The 18,164-nt window shown below is 35.9% G+C and overlaps 3 protein-coding genes across 19 annotated transcripts in view; 2 read left to right on the forward strand and 1 right to left on the reverse strand.

Annotated features, from left to right (window-relative positions):
- Positions 1,279 to 18,164, reverse strand: part of LOC107617590 (UDP-glucose flavonoid 3-O-glucosyltransferase 7) — a 19,816-nt gene continuing 2,930 nt past the window's right edge. The window contains exon 2 of the mRNA XM_016319381.2: positions 1,279 to 1,290. The gene's annotated coding sequence lies outside the window, so the exon portion shown is untranslated. The remainder of the gene's footprint in view (positions 1,291 to 18,164) is intronic.
- On the forward strand, positions 1,354 to 5,692 carry LOC107617591 (ethylene response sensor 1). Of its 17 annotated transcripts, XR_002354273.1 has the most exons (8): positions 1,354 to 2,013; positions 2,107 to 2,175; positions 2,372 to 2,441; positions 2,803 to 2,994; positions 3,110 to 3,269; positions 3,376 to 3,437; positions 4,553 to 4,721; positions 5,323 to 5,692. XR_002354273.1 is itself a non-coding variant. In XM_021112121.1 (7 exons), exons 2-6 carry the CDS (start codon positions 2,121 to 2,123, stop codon positions 4,670 to 4,672), a joined length of 597 nt encoding a protein of 198 aa, XP_020967780.1. In that variant the 5' UTR covers positions 1,356 to 2,013; positions 2,107 to 2,120; the 3' UTR covers positions 4,673 to 4,721; positions 5,332 to 5,692. The 17 variants fall into 17 exon arrangements, 3 of the variants coding, with proteins under 3 accessions (XP_020967780.1, XP_020967781.1, XP_020967779.1); XR_002354277.1 differs by having other exon boundaries at positions 3,110 to 4,409; XR_002354280.1 differs by having other exon boundaries at positions 3,110 to 4,354.
- On the forward strand, positions 15,590 to 16,894 carry LOC110266999 (importin subunit beta-1-like). Its single transcript, XM_021112119.1, has 2 exons — positions 15,590 to 16,197; positions 16,293 to 16,894. Exons 1-2 carry the CDS (start codon positions 15,605 to 15,607, stop codon positions 16,489 to 16,491), a joined length of 792 nt encoding a protein of 263 aa, XP_020967778.1. The 5' UTR covers positions 15,590 to 15,604; the 3' UTR covers positions 16,492 to 16,894.

The following is an 18,164-nucleotide window of genomic DNA, read 5'->3' on the forward strand; positions in this document are numbered from 1 at the left end:
AAATTTACCAATTTTCAATTACAATTGAAAAATGTAATACTTTTATATATGCGGGAACAAAATAACACACTAGACCAAATTAGAAGAGACCTAATATTTTTCTTTCTAATTTATTTTAACACTCACTGGAAATTAGGGGTGCACATGGGTCGGGTGAAGCCGGGTTTGATGTGACCCAGACCCGACCCGAAATATATACCGGGTCTATTTATTAGACCCGAATCCGGCCCTAGACCCAATGAAACCAATACACTTTCGGGCCACAATTATACCGGGTGAAAACCGGGTAAAAACCGGGTCGTTAACATTACATTACGTTGATACCTTCTTGTAAGCTAACATGTAAAAAAATTCAAATTTTCAAGGCTCCAACTATTAGTTAACATGGTAAAATTCACTTAGAAAAATATAACAAGAACCAACCCTTCTTCAAAATTAAAGCATAACCACAATCAATACTAAAGCATAATCACAATCAATACTAATATTGTCTAATAATACCAAATATTTAAATCAATACAAATAACACAATATTATGTATTAGTCTAAAGTCTTATACATTCTAAACATAAAACATTAATTTATAGTCTTATAATGACTAATAACACAAAATATTAAAGTTTACAATACTTAAATTCCACATAAGAATAGTCATGATCTATCACTAATAACACAAAATATTAATTGTGTATGATGACCGGGCCGACTTCGGATGACCCGAGCTATGGCCCGGACCCGACCCGAAATAATGACCGGGTCTATTTTTGAGACCCGTACCCGATCCTAGACCCGATGAAATCACACCAAATTAGTCCCTAAAGTATTCGGGACCCGGCCGGACCTTCGGGCCGGGCCGGGTCTGTGCACCCCTACTGGAAATCTCCCTATACTCACTTGTGTCTCTCTCCTCTCGAACTTCTATGCTACAGATAAAATTTTCTTATCCTGTGTTTACAATTCACTGTCACAACATGAATCACAAACTTGATTCTTAGCACATACACTATGGCGCACTACAACATTTTTTGTCTATTGCAACATATATTCAAAACAACACTTTAAAAATGTTGTCTAAAATATATATAGACAACACTTGATACCATTGACAAAAAAATAGAACTATAAAATATTTTAAATCAACACCTATAAGTGATGTCTTTGATAAATTAAAAAACACTTATTAAATGTTGCCCCATCAAATATACAAAAGCAACTATTATAAAGTTAATATCTTATTTTTTATACGAGTTGTCTTTAAATTTATTTTAAACTTTATTTTTTAAGTGTTGTCTAAAATTTTATCTTTAATACATATTTTAACTTTGATTATCATTTTCTAAAACAAATCTAACTTAATAACAAAAAAACAATAAAACACAAAGTTAATTAGGATTAGAAGATCAGAGAACACCACAAAAAGAGGATTAGGGTTCTCCATTGGACGGGAAAAAGAGAAGACAGAAGAAAAAAATACACGGTGAGGGAAGAGAGACAGAGAGTGATGAAGAGAAGAAAAGAAAGGAAGAACTGCCATCAAAGGAGGAAGAAGAGAAAGAAGGAGAAGAAGACGACGGAGAGAGAAGTTGCCACCGCCACTTTCTTCACCTCCAGCGCCGTCTCTGCCTTGCGCTGTTGTTGTTGTTTCTACCTTGCGCTGCCAGATCTGCCACTACTGTAATCCCTCGTCTCTGCTCGCCGTCGTCATGTTTCTCATTGCTCGAGCTCACGCCTTGTTCTGCTATGCTCCGTCGTGTTTTTCTGCTCGCGCCGTTCTGAAACATGTGCTCTGCTCCGCGTTCTGAAACCTTTGCTCTGCTCCACCGTGGTGCCGTGCTCTATCCTCTCAGGCAAATCGACAACTCTCCGCTGTTCACCTCTTTCACTCAAGCCTTTCGCCTCAGCCTCGGCCCTCAGCATCTCTTCCTCCATCGTCGTCGTTGAAGGCTTGTAGATTGATTTTACATACTACTTGATTAATTTAGTTGAATTGTTGAATTAATAACAATAGTTCCAGTATACATCTCTCTATCTCCATGCACATCTCTTTCAGTTTAATCGATTGAAGAAGCTCACATAATCATTTTCTTCTTTTCATTGTTTTTGCAGTTTCGAGTTCGATCATGTCGAAGGACAAAGACTTTACCGATGTTTCGCTCACCTTCAAATACCTCTTAGGTTTGATTTAAATTGTTGTTTCTTTTTTGAGTAATCACAATTTAGCAATGTGATTATAGTTTAATTGTTTCATAATTTTTATAAAATAGTATTGCATTCTTAGGTTTGTATTTTGTTGTTCTGTTTTGTGTTTGGGAGTGCTTAGTTGCCAATCTTTGAACACAGGCATCTTATGGCTCTGTGTTTTCCTCTGAAGGTTATCAAAGAAGTGTTACTAATGGTAAGCTTCAAAAAAAGATGAATGATGAAAAAAAAAAGATTACAAGGTGCTGCACTTGCTCTATTCTATTTATTTTTAAGAACATTGTCTTACTCCTCTACACAATCAGTGGTTTGAGTTATGTTCAGTTTATTTATCAATAAAAAGTTTGCAAATATTGATAGTGCACTAATTATATATAACTAATTCACATGAATTAATTTTTATGGGATAATCGATTTCCCTTTGTTCTTCACAATGCACATTCATGTATGGCATTTTACTAAGCTGATGAAAAGCTTTTTTGTTAGTTGAATCAAAATGTATTCTTATTTCATTTATTTATGTATTTTTTTCACTTTGTGTCAAAATATGGAAGATTGTGCATGTTGTTATGGTTATTGAAATTTTGTGTTGGACCATAGCAGCAATCCAACTCTGAAGCCCGTGGCCGACTTTGTCCATCTCCTCCGCAAACAAAAGCACTTACTTGTCTGGTCTGATTTTCATGTAAGAGACGGCATTGCCATATACATTTACAAACCTTATAAAAGAATGAAAATTGATGCTAGAAGAAAGGCAGAGGCATCAAGCAATAGCCAATTTCTTGCAAACATGAGGTTGATTTTCTCAGTTTCAATCTTATTGATTATACTAAACTTGTGTCTAGATTTTGGTATCTACTTTTGTTTTATCAAACATGTAATTAGGATCCTTCTTTTTGGTGCATTGCAGCCATGAATTGAGGACACCTATGGCTGCAATAATTGGGCTACTTGACATTCTTATGTCCAACGACTGTCTAACCAACGAACAGTGTGCAACGGTTACTCAGATAAGAAAATGCTCGACGGCGCTGCTCCGGCTTCTTAATAACATCCTGGATCTCAGCAAGGTGACATATTTAATTATTTTGCTCAAGAACATTCAATTATAAGTTCCTTGAAAAAAATATGCACTTACTTGTTTGGAAAAACTTTCTAAAGATTCATAGAATATAGGTGGAATCAGGAAAGCTAGTTCTAGAAGATGCTGAATTCAACTTGGGAAGGGAACTTGAAAGGCTAGTGGATATGTATTCGTTACTTTACGCGAAGCATATTAATATTTGCCATCATGTTATCTTATATTGTATTACATAAAGTGTTAAACACCATCTTAAATTATTGAAAAGCACCGTTAAAAATGTGATTTTAACATCCTTTTATATATTTCTTTTATTTTTTTTAAGTATGTTATACAAAGTGTTTTCTATAAATATACGCAGGCTTTAATAATACACATTATAGTTCCTGTATGTGGTCTTTAGACATGTTTTGTCATTTCATCTTATCTTTAATTTGATCTCCTTAATGCATCTAGATGTTAGTACCTGTCATACTTTGAGACAATTTTCATTAAGTGTTGCAGATTGGGCAGTAGTTTTGCTTTAGATCAAATGTTGATTTTGCTTATATCATAAAATGAGAGGGTGATAAATTAAATCTCTAATTAACTTGACTGTTGACAGAGTTGATGTTAGTCTATGTTGAGAAGGTATTTTGGCACTCATCAATAGATTATTAGCAATTGTAGTTTGTATTTATACAAAATATACAAATTCATATATATTACTCAAATATACTAATTTGTGAAAGATGAAAGAAGCAGCAACATGTTGATAGCTTGAGTAATTAGTAGAAAGGAAACCTTATCTGATATGAAGTGAGGCACAACCATGCATTGTGTAGACAAATAGTGTTAAGTATCAAGTTTGACCAATCAAACTTGGCACATGACGTCAGTTTGTAGGTTAATTAATGGTCCAAAATCCTTGTGGAGAATATCATCTCATAGAGGAAGAGAATCCAATCCGTTAAAATAGTTAGAAGCTCCTATTAACTCATGTATCCACCCTTGGTTTTAGTTTCAGTTTGAAGATTCTCTGAACCCTTGTGCACTGTGGTAGGTGATGGCCTTATCAAGCTCACATATACAAAGGTTCCTCTTGGGCAAGCTCCATAGTTTCAGTTCCAACTTGATAATTCACTATATGGTCTGCAGATACTTAATAAGAAGTGGATCTGTTGTTTTTTAAATTTTCTAAATGGAATCCTATGTGAATGAAAACACCTCATTTATGCTGATCCTGTTTTGAATGTTGGAAAACATAAAGTTTTTAGTCTTGTTCTATTTCAGGTTCTTTTGTCAATTTGCTCAATGTTGACGGATCCCAACTCTGATGATCCTCTTGTCCCTGAAATTACGCACATGTACAAGACTGACAGGGCTAAGTATGAAGCTACTGCACGTAGCTGAACACTAAGTGCAAATTGTGCATATAGAAAAATTGTTGCGGCATGACCTCGTAAGATATTTCTATCTTATACTTATTTGCTTTTATATGTTTATGTTATTCTTTTGCAATTTTTTATGTAACAAAATACTGATTGTTTAATTAAAAAAAAAAAGAGAAAAATTTAATATAGCAGCAACGTTATTTCCTTCCACACCAACAGTTATGTAAGTGAAGTCTCTTCCTGTGAGCTTGTTCCTTCTGATTCTATGATTCTAAATAAGAACTACTAAGCTAATACCTTTTTGGAGCAATCATCATTCTCTAAATTGCATTTCTATTTCTCAGTTTACTCAGGTACTTCATCAAACACATACCATGCATCATTTTCCGTTATTGCACCTTTTATGTTTCAATTGTTTTTTTAAATGCAACTTTAACTAAACCCCAATTCATTTATGTGTTTGTTTTTCATTTGGGAACTTCCGCTTTCATATGCTGTAACTTTATAAGTTGTTTCAATGGATTCTACACTAAAAAATTGAAGTATATGGATCCTGAATTATTTTGTTCCTTTGATTTTATTCTATTAGTATTGTTTTGCTATTTTATGGATAATCATAGAGTTAGAACTTAGAACAATTTGGGAGTTTTCTAACACCTGTATTTTCAGCTGACACAGGTTAAGAATTATTGATTTAATAGGGAAGTTTGATGTTACTCGCACATAGTTATTAGGGGAGTATAACAATGGCTACTGCAGCAGTTATTGGACTCAGTGGAGGCAAGAGGATTTTGAGTTCATCATACCATTACTCTGATGTTACCGAAAAGCTTTCATTTGGCACTGATTTTAGATCCACACACTATCAGATTGTTCCAACAAAGTTAAGCATGGATATAAAATATGCAAGTAGATTGACATCTTTTTGATAAATATTAATTACTATTTTGTTACGATAATTATTGTTAGACAAGAATTTTATTATTTTGTTGAGAATTATTGATGAACATGTATTTGAAATACTAATTGAACTTTTTAATATCTATTTTAATTAGAATTTTATTATTAGTTATTTTGTCTCTTTTATAATTTTTTTCTATTGTGCACAAATTTATTTATTAATTAAAATAATTACACATGTATGAACAAAAAATTTTATTATAAATTTTATTTTTTTGTATTTTTATTAGTTGCATATTTTGAATATTAGACAACACTTGTATGGTTGCATATCTACAAGAAAAAGCAACACTTGTATAGATTGCATATCCAAAAGAAAAGACAACACTTGTATAGGTTACATATCCAAAAGAAAAGGCAATACTTTAAAGGGTTGCATATTGAAAACTAATAGGCAACACTTCAAAGAATTGCAAATTCCAACTTATAAGCAACACGTAAAAGAGTTGCATTTTATTGCAAAAAGGCAACACTTTTTAGTAGTGATCAAAATACGAGAGAAGAGACAACACTGCAAAAGTGTTGTCTCAAACACACCTTCGAAGTGTTGTTGTTTTTCAACCAAAGGCAACACTTACCAAGTGTTGCTCTCAAAAGCGTTGCTTTTGAAACAAAAAAGTGTTGCCTTGATCTAAGGCAACGGCTGCATATGCAACACCGCCCAAAAATGTTGCCTTAGGTCCAAAAGTGTTGCCATAGATCAAAAGCAACATTTTGTCAGTCTTTAGGCAACAATTTTTAAATGTTGCCTCAACTTAAAAATGTTATAGTGGCGGTGCATGCAGAAGATGATGATTATTATTATTATTATTTTATTTTATTAGTGACATAATTATTATTCGGAGGTTTGATTGCGTTGCTTTGATTATTATTGTGGGTTGTCTTAAAAAAAATCTTCCGCCAAAATCCCATAGCTGGCTAAATTTTTTATTTTTTCACGTGAGATTTATCAACATATTAAAATTTGTTGGTAAATTTTGTCAATATATTAGTGAAAAGGAGAAATTATTAGTAATCAATTGAATAAAAAATACACATTTTTTTAAATACAAATCATTGGTACCGATTAGAATATTTAAAAATTTGATTTTTTTAATATAAACAAATTAAAAAAATTTGTGAAATTATAAAAACGTTTGTCACGATTAATATGAGGTAATAATAATAATAACCCTTCAAAATAGTTGAAAACTCTATTAACGATTTCATGAAAATTCAAAGGTAGTGTTTGGTAAATAGGACTGACTGAAAATTTGAGATTTAATATTGTATTTGGTAGTAAAAAATTGTAATTAAAAATTTTAGTTTTAGAACACAAAATTTAAATCTCTTAAGCACTGGAATGGCTGGTACAAAGTCCTCCAGCTTTTCATACTTTTGGAGAACTTCCAGCTATCAAGGAGACGAAAAGCTATGTGAAGTAAAAGAAGAAAAGGTCGCCGACTGCTACTAAGAACCTAACAGAACTTTTCCAAATTTGGGTTCCAACGAAGAAGAGTTGAGGACCAACTTCGACCTAATTTTAGAGTTAAGAAAGCAAGCACAGTTCAGAATGGCTACTTACCAATAGAGGATAGCGAGGTACTACAAGGCCGGAGTGCCATTTTGAAATTGGATCGAGCTGAGCCGGAGCAGCTCCTACTGACTATGACTGGACAGCAGTGGACTCTTTCTCAAGACCCTGCCACCCATCTTTGATTTGAGGAAGCAACCATCACTGAAGCAATGGATTTTGTAGCCAGCTCAACTCCATTTAACAGGTTAGTAGCGAAGGGTAAGGCTTCATTCCCGAGTGCCAAAAAGTGAGGACACAGAGGATTGAAAGTTTTTAGGACGATGACTAAAACATTAATAACATTTTATTCCTAAAATATCCTCATCCAAAATTTCATATTCCAAGTCTATCATTCACTTCCAATCTCACCCCACATTTCACTCCGCCACCACACCTCTACCACCAACAACAACAATATCGCATAAATCAGATTCAACAACAACACCACCACCAATCTCATAATAACTTATCGAATTCCACCACCAACAACAACAATAATACCAAAAATTACAACAATCTCGTAAACATATGTAAAAATCAGATTCAACAATCATAACATAAGAGAATTTTAAAATCAGAATAGAAAAGAGAAGAATAGAGGTGCTGCAGCAGACACAGTAGAAAACAAAGGCGGCACCGCAAACCACTACAAGAAAAGAGAGCTATTTTAACATGATTTTTTTTAACAGCCATAGTTAAGTGGAAAAATTAATATATATTTTTGACAAATATCACAAATGTCAAATTCTCTATTTTTTTTACGAATAATTTGATTGTAGAAAATTACTCCTCAATTTTGACACTCATTTGTTTTCAACTTATTCCATTATTCCTTTTCTTCGTTGAGCTCCGTCAATTTTGGCATCACACTGCTCTCAGTTTGGGATCATACTACTCATTCTTCATCTTCAAAATCTCAGTTTATTCTTCAGTTTCAAGATCTCATCTTATTCTTTGTTAAAAATTTTTGTTGAGAATTTTTTATGGTCAATAAGTGTCAAAATAAATGGTATTTTTGACGGTTAATAAGTATCACAAAAAATATATTCTCAAATTTTTCTAGCAAATTATTTTTGACGGTCAATATTTATCAAAATAAGATTTAAACTTTTTTTACAATTACTTATATGTTAAAAATACTATTTTTGACAAAACTTTTATTAACATATTTTCATAGTTAAAATAGTGTCAAAATTATTTTTTTGACGAATTTTATTTTTTTGACACATAATAATCCTAAAAAATAGTTTATATTGTTGTAGTGAACCTAAACAAAGCGAAACGGTCCGAATAGAGGCAGCACAGTGGCACGACATAACAGGAAATGGAACTCGAATATGACGGCACTCAGCAGACACGATGTCGTCGCTAGGTTGGAACTCGAACATGACGAAGAGTCTCAACAAACACGATGTCATCATAACTCGAACACAACAGTCGTTGTTGGGTGCTGGCGGAGAAAGAGGAGGACAGAGATGAGAGAAAGGGGGGAGAGAGAGAAGAACTAGGAAAGGGCAAAGGCCAGGGGAGGGGAGTATGGGGTGGTTGGGTGGCTGGGTCTGGATAGGGTTTTGTTTAAATTTTTTTTATTTGGTGAGGGTATTTTAGTAATTTTATATATTTACATTTTTATTTTATCTTAAATCAAACAAGATACTGAAACATAACTCAGTCATGTACACTTTATATCAAATATAATATAGAGGCTTGATTTAGTCTCTATCTTTGAGTCTTTGTCTCCTTTTTAAATACTACCAAAGAGTTCAGTTTGATGAAATATGTCCATATGCTTTGTTTTATTGTGGTCTTGATTTTTATTATAGGGTGATTTTATCTTTTTTGTTGCGGTAGAGTAGTAGCTTCTTTGAGTTTTTGGTTTGTGTACCAAGAAAGTGGTGGGGTTGTGTTTTTGTTTTTGTTTTGTATATTTGTAAATTATAATTATTGTTGCCCTCATGTCCATAATGAATTTTAGGGGGTGCTTTTCTTATAAGAGCTCTGCTAGGTAGACAACGGAAAATCTAAACAACGTGAATAGCGGGCAGATTTCTTGGTCCAATGAAGATAAAAAGAAAATTTACCCAAATCAAGTAACAAAAATCCCTTTTACCTTACCTTTTCAAATTTTAACCATCCGCCGTTACTGCCTCCTCAAGAAACCCTATCAGCGCCATTGCTCCCCAACCAGCCCCCTCACTAGCATTGGTCTCTCCTCACCGATTATCATCGTCGCCCTCTGACTTCTCAGTGCCGTCACTGCTTCCGTAACCAGCCCCTACACAAGCGTTGCTCTCTCCCTAGCCAGACATCATCAACGCCACCGAGCTCGTGGGTACCGTCGCTACTTCGCTAACCATCCCCCTACTGACGTTGCTCTCTCCCTCACCGGATACCAAGCTCATCGCCGAAAGGTTAGTTGATGGCTGGGATTTAATTGATAACCATCCACGTAACTATTAAAATGAACATCCAACAAATTTCATTGTATCTACTTAAATTCAATCCATATTAAATGAACACCCACTTTAGAATGAAAATAACTATCCACATAACTAGTAAAATGAACATCTACATCCAAAAAAGGGGAAGAAGAAGAGGAGGAGGAGGAGGAGAACCATGGTGGCGGATGGAGGACGGCGATGAGACAACGCGAAACAACCGCAGTGGCACATGGGGAATGCGTGTGATGGCATCATTTGCGTGGCAGTAGCCGACAGCGGCACCGCAACAACTCCATGAGAAAGTGACCTGACACCATAGCAATGCTGCCAGGGAAGAGGGGCATGAAAACAGCAAGACAACAACTGCAGCAGCAGCGCTCCTATACACGTGAATGAGAGAGACGGGAACAACATAGGAAGGTGATTGAAACAGACGGGTGTGGCTACACTGCGTCTACCCGGGCTGCGCGGGGGAGGGGGACAACGACGTTCCAGAGTTTTGTCACAGTTAAGGATGGCCTTTTGGTCTATGCCACAGAGTTGTGTTACTTCCGCCATTACCCAAGTCACCTTTTGAATCATGGTTGTCCCGTAAATTAAGAACAAACAATAATGTGAATAAAAAATTTTTTAAAAAGATGATTTAATTTAATTAATTCAAACATTGATTTTAAAATCTGATAATTAATTAATTAATTCAAAATTTGATTTTAAAATTAATTTTATTCTTCTTTTTTACTCCATTGTTCACATTATTTATAATATGCATTGTTCACCTATATTTTCTCCTCTTATAAAAACTAAAACGTTCTACATGATGAAAGAAGAGATGAGAGTGAATGTGTTTAAATGAAAATTAAACTATGTAGAAAGAGCAAATCGTAATTCACCGTTTTCATGTGCCATCTAGTCGTTACCCATGATTTTTTGTTGCACAAGAACGTAATTAAATCATCACTCACAAATCACAATTTCTTCCATAGTTATGTGTACTACACCATTCTAACCTAACTCATATTAAAATATTGTATCAATTTTACAGTCATTAAAAATAATTAGCGAGTTGCTGCCATCTTGATAGCACAAGAGTTTCATGCCTACTTGAAGATGCTGAGAAGTGTTCAGAAAGTGAAGAGGTTAGGCTAGAATTAGTGAATGAGGTGAGAGATGGCCCAAAGAGAGTGAGAAAAGTCCCAAAATGGATGGAAGACTATACTAATTGAGGGAGTACACTATACTAATTGATGAAGTACACAGTAGGAGATTACACTTGAGAGGTGAGATGGCTAGTTTGTTAGAATGATTGGAATTTATGATAAAAGGAAGGAACTATAGATTTTGAGAATAATTTGGAAATCATTGTGGAATCTATTAGGAGTTTCTCCCTCAACTCGAAGGAGGGATTTCTTTAGATTTCTTCATTCTTAAATACACAGTCCATTCATTCATTCATTTCTACCAATTGTTTCTTTTATACATTAATTTACATACAAATTATTATACAATTCTTCTTCTTCTTCTTCTTTGTAGTGTCCCTCGTGAGTTCAGAAGGTTGTCATAAGAATGACCTCCTCACTCATATAAATCAATCTTAGAAAAATAAGCCGCACCAAATAACTCATCTAATATCTCTTCTATGGTGGGAATAGGAAATTTATCCTTCACCGTGATTGCATTCAAGGCACGATAATCTACACAAAATCTCCAGCTCCCATCCTTTTTTTTTTTACCAACAGCATAGGGCTAGAAAAATCGCTCTGGCTCTCTTGAATCACCTCTGATTCTAGCATTTCAGCCACCAGTCTAGCCATTTCTTTTTTCTGAAAATGGGGTATTTGTAAGGTCGTACATTCACTAGCTTTGCTCCCGATTCAAGAGTGATTTGGTGGTCAATATCTTTAGTTAGGGGGTAAGCTGGTGGGTTCCTCAAAGACCTAATGAAACTCCTCTAAAATCTGTTAGACTTCATCCACCAGTGCAGTTACCTCGACTTTCCCTTTTTCCTCTTCCACCACTTTCAAGTGATAGAATCCGTCAACGACCTCGCTTGTCACCATCTTCTGCAACATTCTGTTACTAATTCCCTCTGATTAGAGGAGTCGCTCACCTTGCAAGGTCACTGAAACTTCATTAACCACAAAATGCATAGTGAGAAGTCCATAGTAAGTTGTCACAAATCCCAAGCCCATCAACTATTGCACCCCTAACACAAGGTCCGCACCATGTAGGTCTAACACATAGGCACCAATGTTAAATTGATAGCCCTGCATCACTAGAAACATATTGTCACATCTGGCCTTACACCCAATAACGTCTCCATTACCAATCAATACTTGAAGTGGTGTTACTTGTTGCATCGGCAAGCTGAGTTTATTGGCCACACTAGCCTTGACAAAATTGTGGGTGCTGACGCCGTCAATTAAAATCATAACAGGCTACCCCAAGTATGTTCTCTTTAGCCAAAAGGTGGTGGGATGGTATTGGCCCACCATAGCATTAAAGCTTATCTTTGGTGGGTTGGCTGGACGATGATCGGCTTCTCCGAATCAGTTGGTGCAACCACCGCTGGTTCTGGTTCTCGCAGAATTTTATGCATCTCCTCTTTTTCCACCAGTAAGTAGCAAGTTGTTTTGCATCAATGAGTGGGAGACCACTTATCCTCACAATAATAGCATAAACCCTTTTCCCATTTTTGTTTGATTTCTGCCGCGGTAAGCTTCTTGAATGGGTGGGATTGGTTTAAGTTTGATGGCTGGGGGTTATGTGGGGCTAAATGTCTAAGAGCGCCTGATTGGGGTGTCAATCTAACAGGCTTCAATGGTTGTTTAGGTGGTTATGGTCTATTAGTAGGCATTGTGTGATTGGGGTTATGGGTACTCATGATTTTTTCTGGGTTGATCTTTGAGGTTGCTTGGTGTTTTTGTTCATAAAGTTTAGCAAGGGAGACAACTGTGACATTGAAGGTAGGTTTAGCTAAGAGTAGCTCACACTTGAGGCAGTCTTGTAGTCCAGTCACAAACAAAGAAATTAACCAATCTTCGCTTAAACCAGTCACTTGATTTGATAAATCTTCAAATTGACTCTGATATTCAGCAACAGAATTCACCTGCTTCAACTCTTTAATAGCAGCTTTAGGGTCATAAAATACATTTTGGCCAAATCGAGTAATTAATGCATCTAAGAATGAATTCCAAATATATTGAATATTGTTATTGACTCCCTATTTGTACCAATTATAGGCAAGTCCAGTGAGATGGAAAGAGATCATACGTACCCTCATCTCTTCCGGAATCATATACCACTCAAAGTATTATCGGACCTTGAATGCCTACTCTTCCACTCCATCACCATCGAACAAAGGTAGCTCAACCTTAATTCCTTTCAAGGTCGTCAGCGAGGGTTGAATTGGCGATCTCGATGATGATGTAGTCCATTCCCATGGTGAGTCACACTTGACCTCCTTCAGCTTAAGAGCTCCCTTTAACGTAACATTGAGCTCTTTCAAGGCCTCTTTCATGGCAGACAATTGATTGTCATTGGATGTAAATTTGCTGCTCAGCTCGATGTGACTTCGTTGCAAGGCGCCAATCTCCGTTTGTGAGAGGGTGAGTTCATTCGAGATTCCCATACCAGAATCTCTCAATGAAGCACCAAATGATGGTTCTGATTATGTAAAGAAGAAGAAGAATTGTATAATAATTTGTATGTGAATTCAAATGTAAAAAAGAAATAATAGGTAGAAATAAATGAATGAATGGACTGTGTATTTAAAAATGAAGAAATCTAAAGAAATTCCTCCTTTGAGTTGAGGGAGAAATTCCTAATAGATTCCACAATGATTTCCAGATTATTTCCCAAATCTATAATTTCTTCTTTTTATCATAAGTTCCACTCATTCTAACAAACTAGCTACCTCACCTCCCAAGTGTAATCTCCTATTGTGCACTCCATCAATTAGTATAGTGTACTCCCTCAATTAGTCTAGTCTTCCATCCATTTTGGGGCTTTCCTCACTCTTTTTGGGCTATCTCTTACCCCATTCACTAATTCTGGACTAACCTCTTCACTTTCTGAACCATTTTTAGTATCTTCAAGTGGGCCTGGAACTCTTGTTGTGCTTCACGTTTCAAACATTATTATTATGATTTTTGTCTTTCATTGTATTTTTCAAAGATAGTGATGCGTGAGCATCTTGTACCATTTTTCCTTTATTTTCTAGTTGTTTTTAGTTGGAATTTATTAAGTTTTACTACATTTTAGTGCAAAAATCATCTTTGGATATTACTTTGAGTTGTTTTGGTATTTTTATTATTTCAGGTGAAATTTGGGCAAATTTGGCAGAGTTTTGTGCAAAAACAAAGGAAGAAAGTAGATGCTGTCAACCTTGATCTCTGTACATTCCAATGAGCATAGCTTGAGCTATAGAGGTTCAATTGATGCGGTTTCAACAGCGTTCGAAAGCCAACTTCCAGAGTTTTCTAACAATATATAATATTCTATAATTTTCTTCTGGAATCACTGCCAAATCTGCCACTAAACGCCGAGCCTGGCGTTTAGCGCCCAAAGAGGACAAAAAAAAAATGCTAGAACTTCCCCTTGCCAGCGCTAAACGCCATAAAAACGCCAGAATACGGGTCAAACTCACCCAAGAGAGCTTCTTTAGTGGGATTTAGATTTTAATTATTATCTTTTATCTAATTTTTGTAATTTTTACTTAAAAACAAAATATTTTAGATTTAGAATTGAATATTTTATTTTAGTTTCAAACCAAATTAGGTTAGATATATAAAAAAAAGATTTACCTTTGAGAGGGGCATCTTGGCTCTCTCTTCCGCACGTTTTTCAGAACCCTTGTTTTCTCTGTAAGTCATGAGCAACTAAACTTCTTCGGTGAAGGTTAGGAGCTCTGTTTATTTCTATGGATTAAGACTATTACTTTTTTATTTTAATTAATGTATTGATTCAGTTTCAAGGATTGTTTTCGTTCTTAATCTTATGAATCTGGATGGAACGAAAGTATGACTCTTATTCAACATGTGTTTTTGTAATTCTCGACAAAGCTATCACGCTTGAACAACAGCTTGAAAACAAATTCCTCCTAAGTTGCTAATTACATGAACTAATTGGGATATATGACATATAATCCTGTCAGCTTTGGGTAATTAGGGGTTTTGTAGCCATAAATTAGTTTTGAAGTTAACCCTCTAATCGGAATTAAGTGACTACGACGGTGGCGGTTAATGAAGGTTAAAGAAGACTAAATTACTAAGACATTAGGGTTTAGTCATTTACAGTTTGCCATGGAATGAATCTTGCATGATTAAAATAGTTGGTAAGAAAACTTAATTCGAAAAAACAAGCATCTCTAAAGCCTTAACTATGAGTAAATAGTCAAATTGGTCCCTGAAAGATAGCCCGATCTTCAAACGAGTCCCCGTAAGAAAAAGATAATAAAATTTGTCCCCGAAAAATTTAAAATTGGTAACGTTAGTCCTTCCGTCAAATGTTTGAGTAACGGCGTGAACATATGCTGACCTGGCCGTTAGTATAACACGTCAGCAAAGGCTGAAACGGCGTCGTTTTCGTTGCTCCCCGTTACAACGCTTGGGTTTTCATCAGAACCCCTGCAGTCCCTTCGTCTTAGTTGTTTCCTCCAGGAAGACGAAGCATTGAACGGCGACGACCAGGCTTGACCGACGACGACAGTGTGCTGGAGTTGTTGGTGACCGGTTTGCGACCACGTTGGTCAACCAAAAAGGGCACTCCGTCGCCTTGCATAAGAGGTAGGTTAGCTTTCTTTTCTTATTTTGTGAGAGTGATTGTGGTTTTATCTCCTGATCAATGTGGTTGTGTTATCGTTGGAAATCCATCTGATGAAAGAGAAAAGCAGAGTGAACTGATTGGCCTACTTTGTGGTTGCTTGCAAGTAATTATTCAGAAGCTAGGGTCTTCAAAGCCCACCAAATATGTCTTCCTGCAGTATGCTGATCAGATAATGGGGCTTTTCTACAAGGTTTTTGCTTGCAGAAACGCCACAGCACATAAAGAAGCCATGCTAGCCATTGGAGCCCTTGCCTATGCTATAGGCGCCGATTTTGCCAAATACATGCCTGAATTTTACAGGTTTCTGGAGATGGACCTTCAGAATTTTGAGGATTATCAATTTTGTGCCGTCACTGTTGGTGTGGTGGGGGACTTGTGCAGGGCATTGGAAGATAAAATACTGCCTTACTGTGATGGGATTATGACACAACTTCTGAAGAATTTGTCAAGTGATAATTTGCACCGTTCTGTGAAGCCCCCATTGTTCTCTTGCATTGGTGATATAGCTCTTGCAATAGGAGAAAACTTTAATAAATACTTGATGTATGCAATGAACACACTGCAGCTTGCCTCAGAGTTGTATGCCCACACATCAGGTTTTGATGATGAAAGGACGGAGTACATTAATTCTTTGAAAAATGGAATATTAGAGGCATATTCTGGGATTTTCCAAGGGTTCAAGAATTCATCAAAAACCCAGCTGTTGATTCCTTATGCACCTCACATCCTCCAATTCTTGGATAGCATATACATGGAAAAAGACATGTAAGAAAGTGAAAAATGTTACCTTGAGTGTTTTTGCTTTTTTTTTTTTAATACAATAACCAGTTTTAATGGCTTTTGTTGCCTTCACTATGCAGGGATGAAGTGGTTATGAAAACAGCAATTGGAGTCCTTGGAGATCTGGCTGATACGCTAGGAAGCAATGCAGGTTCTTTAATTCAGCAGTCTTTGTCAAGCAAAGAATTTTTAGATGAATGTTTGACCTCAGAAGATCATTTGATTAAAGAATCTGCTGAGTGGGCCAAGTTGGCTATCAATCGTGCTATATCTGTTTGAGGTTCATCTGAGTTGCATATTCTTTTTCGTAAACTACCTGCATGCATTTGGGTGTCAAAATCGGTATTGGGAGATTGCATGAGTCAAGTTGTCACTAACACTTGCATCATCACCAATGCATCACTGACTTTTGCATGAGCACCATCGAGTCCAGTTTGGTCAAGAGGAAGAAGGTAGCAATGAGTTTGCAAATGCGGGTGTGGGTCTTCATGGGACACATAATTGGTTGCATGGCCGAGGGGAGGCGGTAACTGATCCATGATTGAAAAATTAAGATACCTTTGATGCTGGGTCTGAAGTTGGTCTTATTAGAAGATAAACCCATTATAGCCTGACAATGGTTTTCCCATAAACTAGCCATGGGTTGTTAGAATGGTGGAATTCACAGGGTTGAACTGGTTTTCATCAACACCACCAAAGTGCCTTGTTTCAAAAGAATCTCTTCCTGTTTCTGACTTTTAACACTGCATCTAGTTTTTTTTTCTCTTTAACATTGTCCCTCTGCACAACATTAGGGTACCAAATTGTCAAAATCCAACTCACTGTCTTCAGCCCACAAAAGCAAACTTGGTCGGAATTCTTCCTCCGCCACCGCAGCGAAGAGCTCGAGGCATGGCTTCCGTGTGATTGCGACACTTGTCCACTGCGACCCCCACCTATGCTACCCATCGTGCAACCGGTCATGAATTTTCGGCCTCTGCAGAATCAAGCTCAAGCTGCAGCAACAATGGCAATTTAAAACGAAGAGGGGATTAGGATTTACAGACCTAGGACTAATTTGACATACATATGGAAACATATCTTGTCACCAGCCACTCTGCGCCAAGTTGGCATGCTCATATGCCACACTGACAGCCACCTAAGCAACAGTTAACGGCGTCACTGACGGAATTGACGGAAATTTGACGGAAGGACTAACGTTACCAATTTTAAATTTTTCGGGGACAAATTTTATTATCTTTTTCTTACGGGGACTCATTTGAAGAATGGGCTATCTTTCAGGGACCAATTTAACTATTTACTCCCTTAACTATTTTCTCTTCCTATTTTTGCACCAACCTTTTAATTGCTTTCTTTATTCTCTTATTTACTGTTTTATGCGTTTTAACCATCAACAACCATTTTCTATTTGTTTGACTAAACCAATTAGGTAATTATTATTGCTTAGTCCGATAATTTTTATAGAATCAACTCTCACTTACTTGAAGTATTACTTAGGTGGCCCAATACACTTGTACGAGTTCACAATTTACGCACCAGATAGTAAGATTTTGTTGATACAAAAAGAGTGGTCCGAAATGGGCAAAAGGCAACAGTAATTATAGAAATATTCCACCAAAAAATAATCCTAATAGGAAATATAACTACAAATAAAATAAGACTTCGATTTGGGGGGAGAATGCTAAGTTCATCCTCTTCCTTTTTGTTTTGTTTGATGTTATATCAAAAGATAAGTTTAATATTTTCAAAGTTACCACAATAACATTAACAACCAAATAATTAGAGTTTGTTTGGAAATTTATCAATTAAAATTTATTTAAGAATTTTTTATTTTGAAACAAATAAAAAAAATAATTTAAAGCCAACAAACTATAATTTAAATAAAAGTTAAATTAGGTTTACTTAATCTTTTAAATTTTTTAAATTTTGAATTTAACAAATTGAAAATTAAT

The sequence above is a fragment of the Arachis ipaensis genome, chromosome B09 (assembly GCF_000816755.2).
Source record: "Arachis ipaensis cultivar K30076 chromosome B09, Araip1.1, whole genome shotgun sequence".
NCBI lineage: Eukaryota > Viridiplantae > Streptophyta > Magnoliopsida > Fabales > Fabaceae > Arachis > Arachis ipaensis.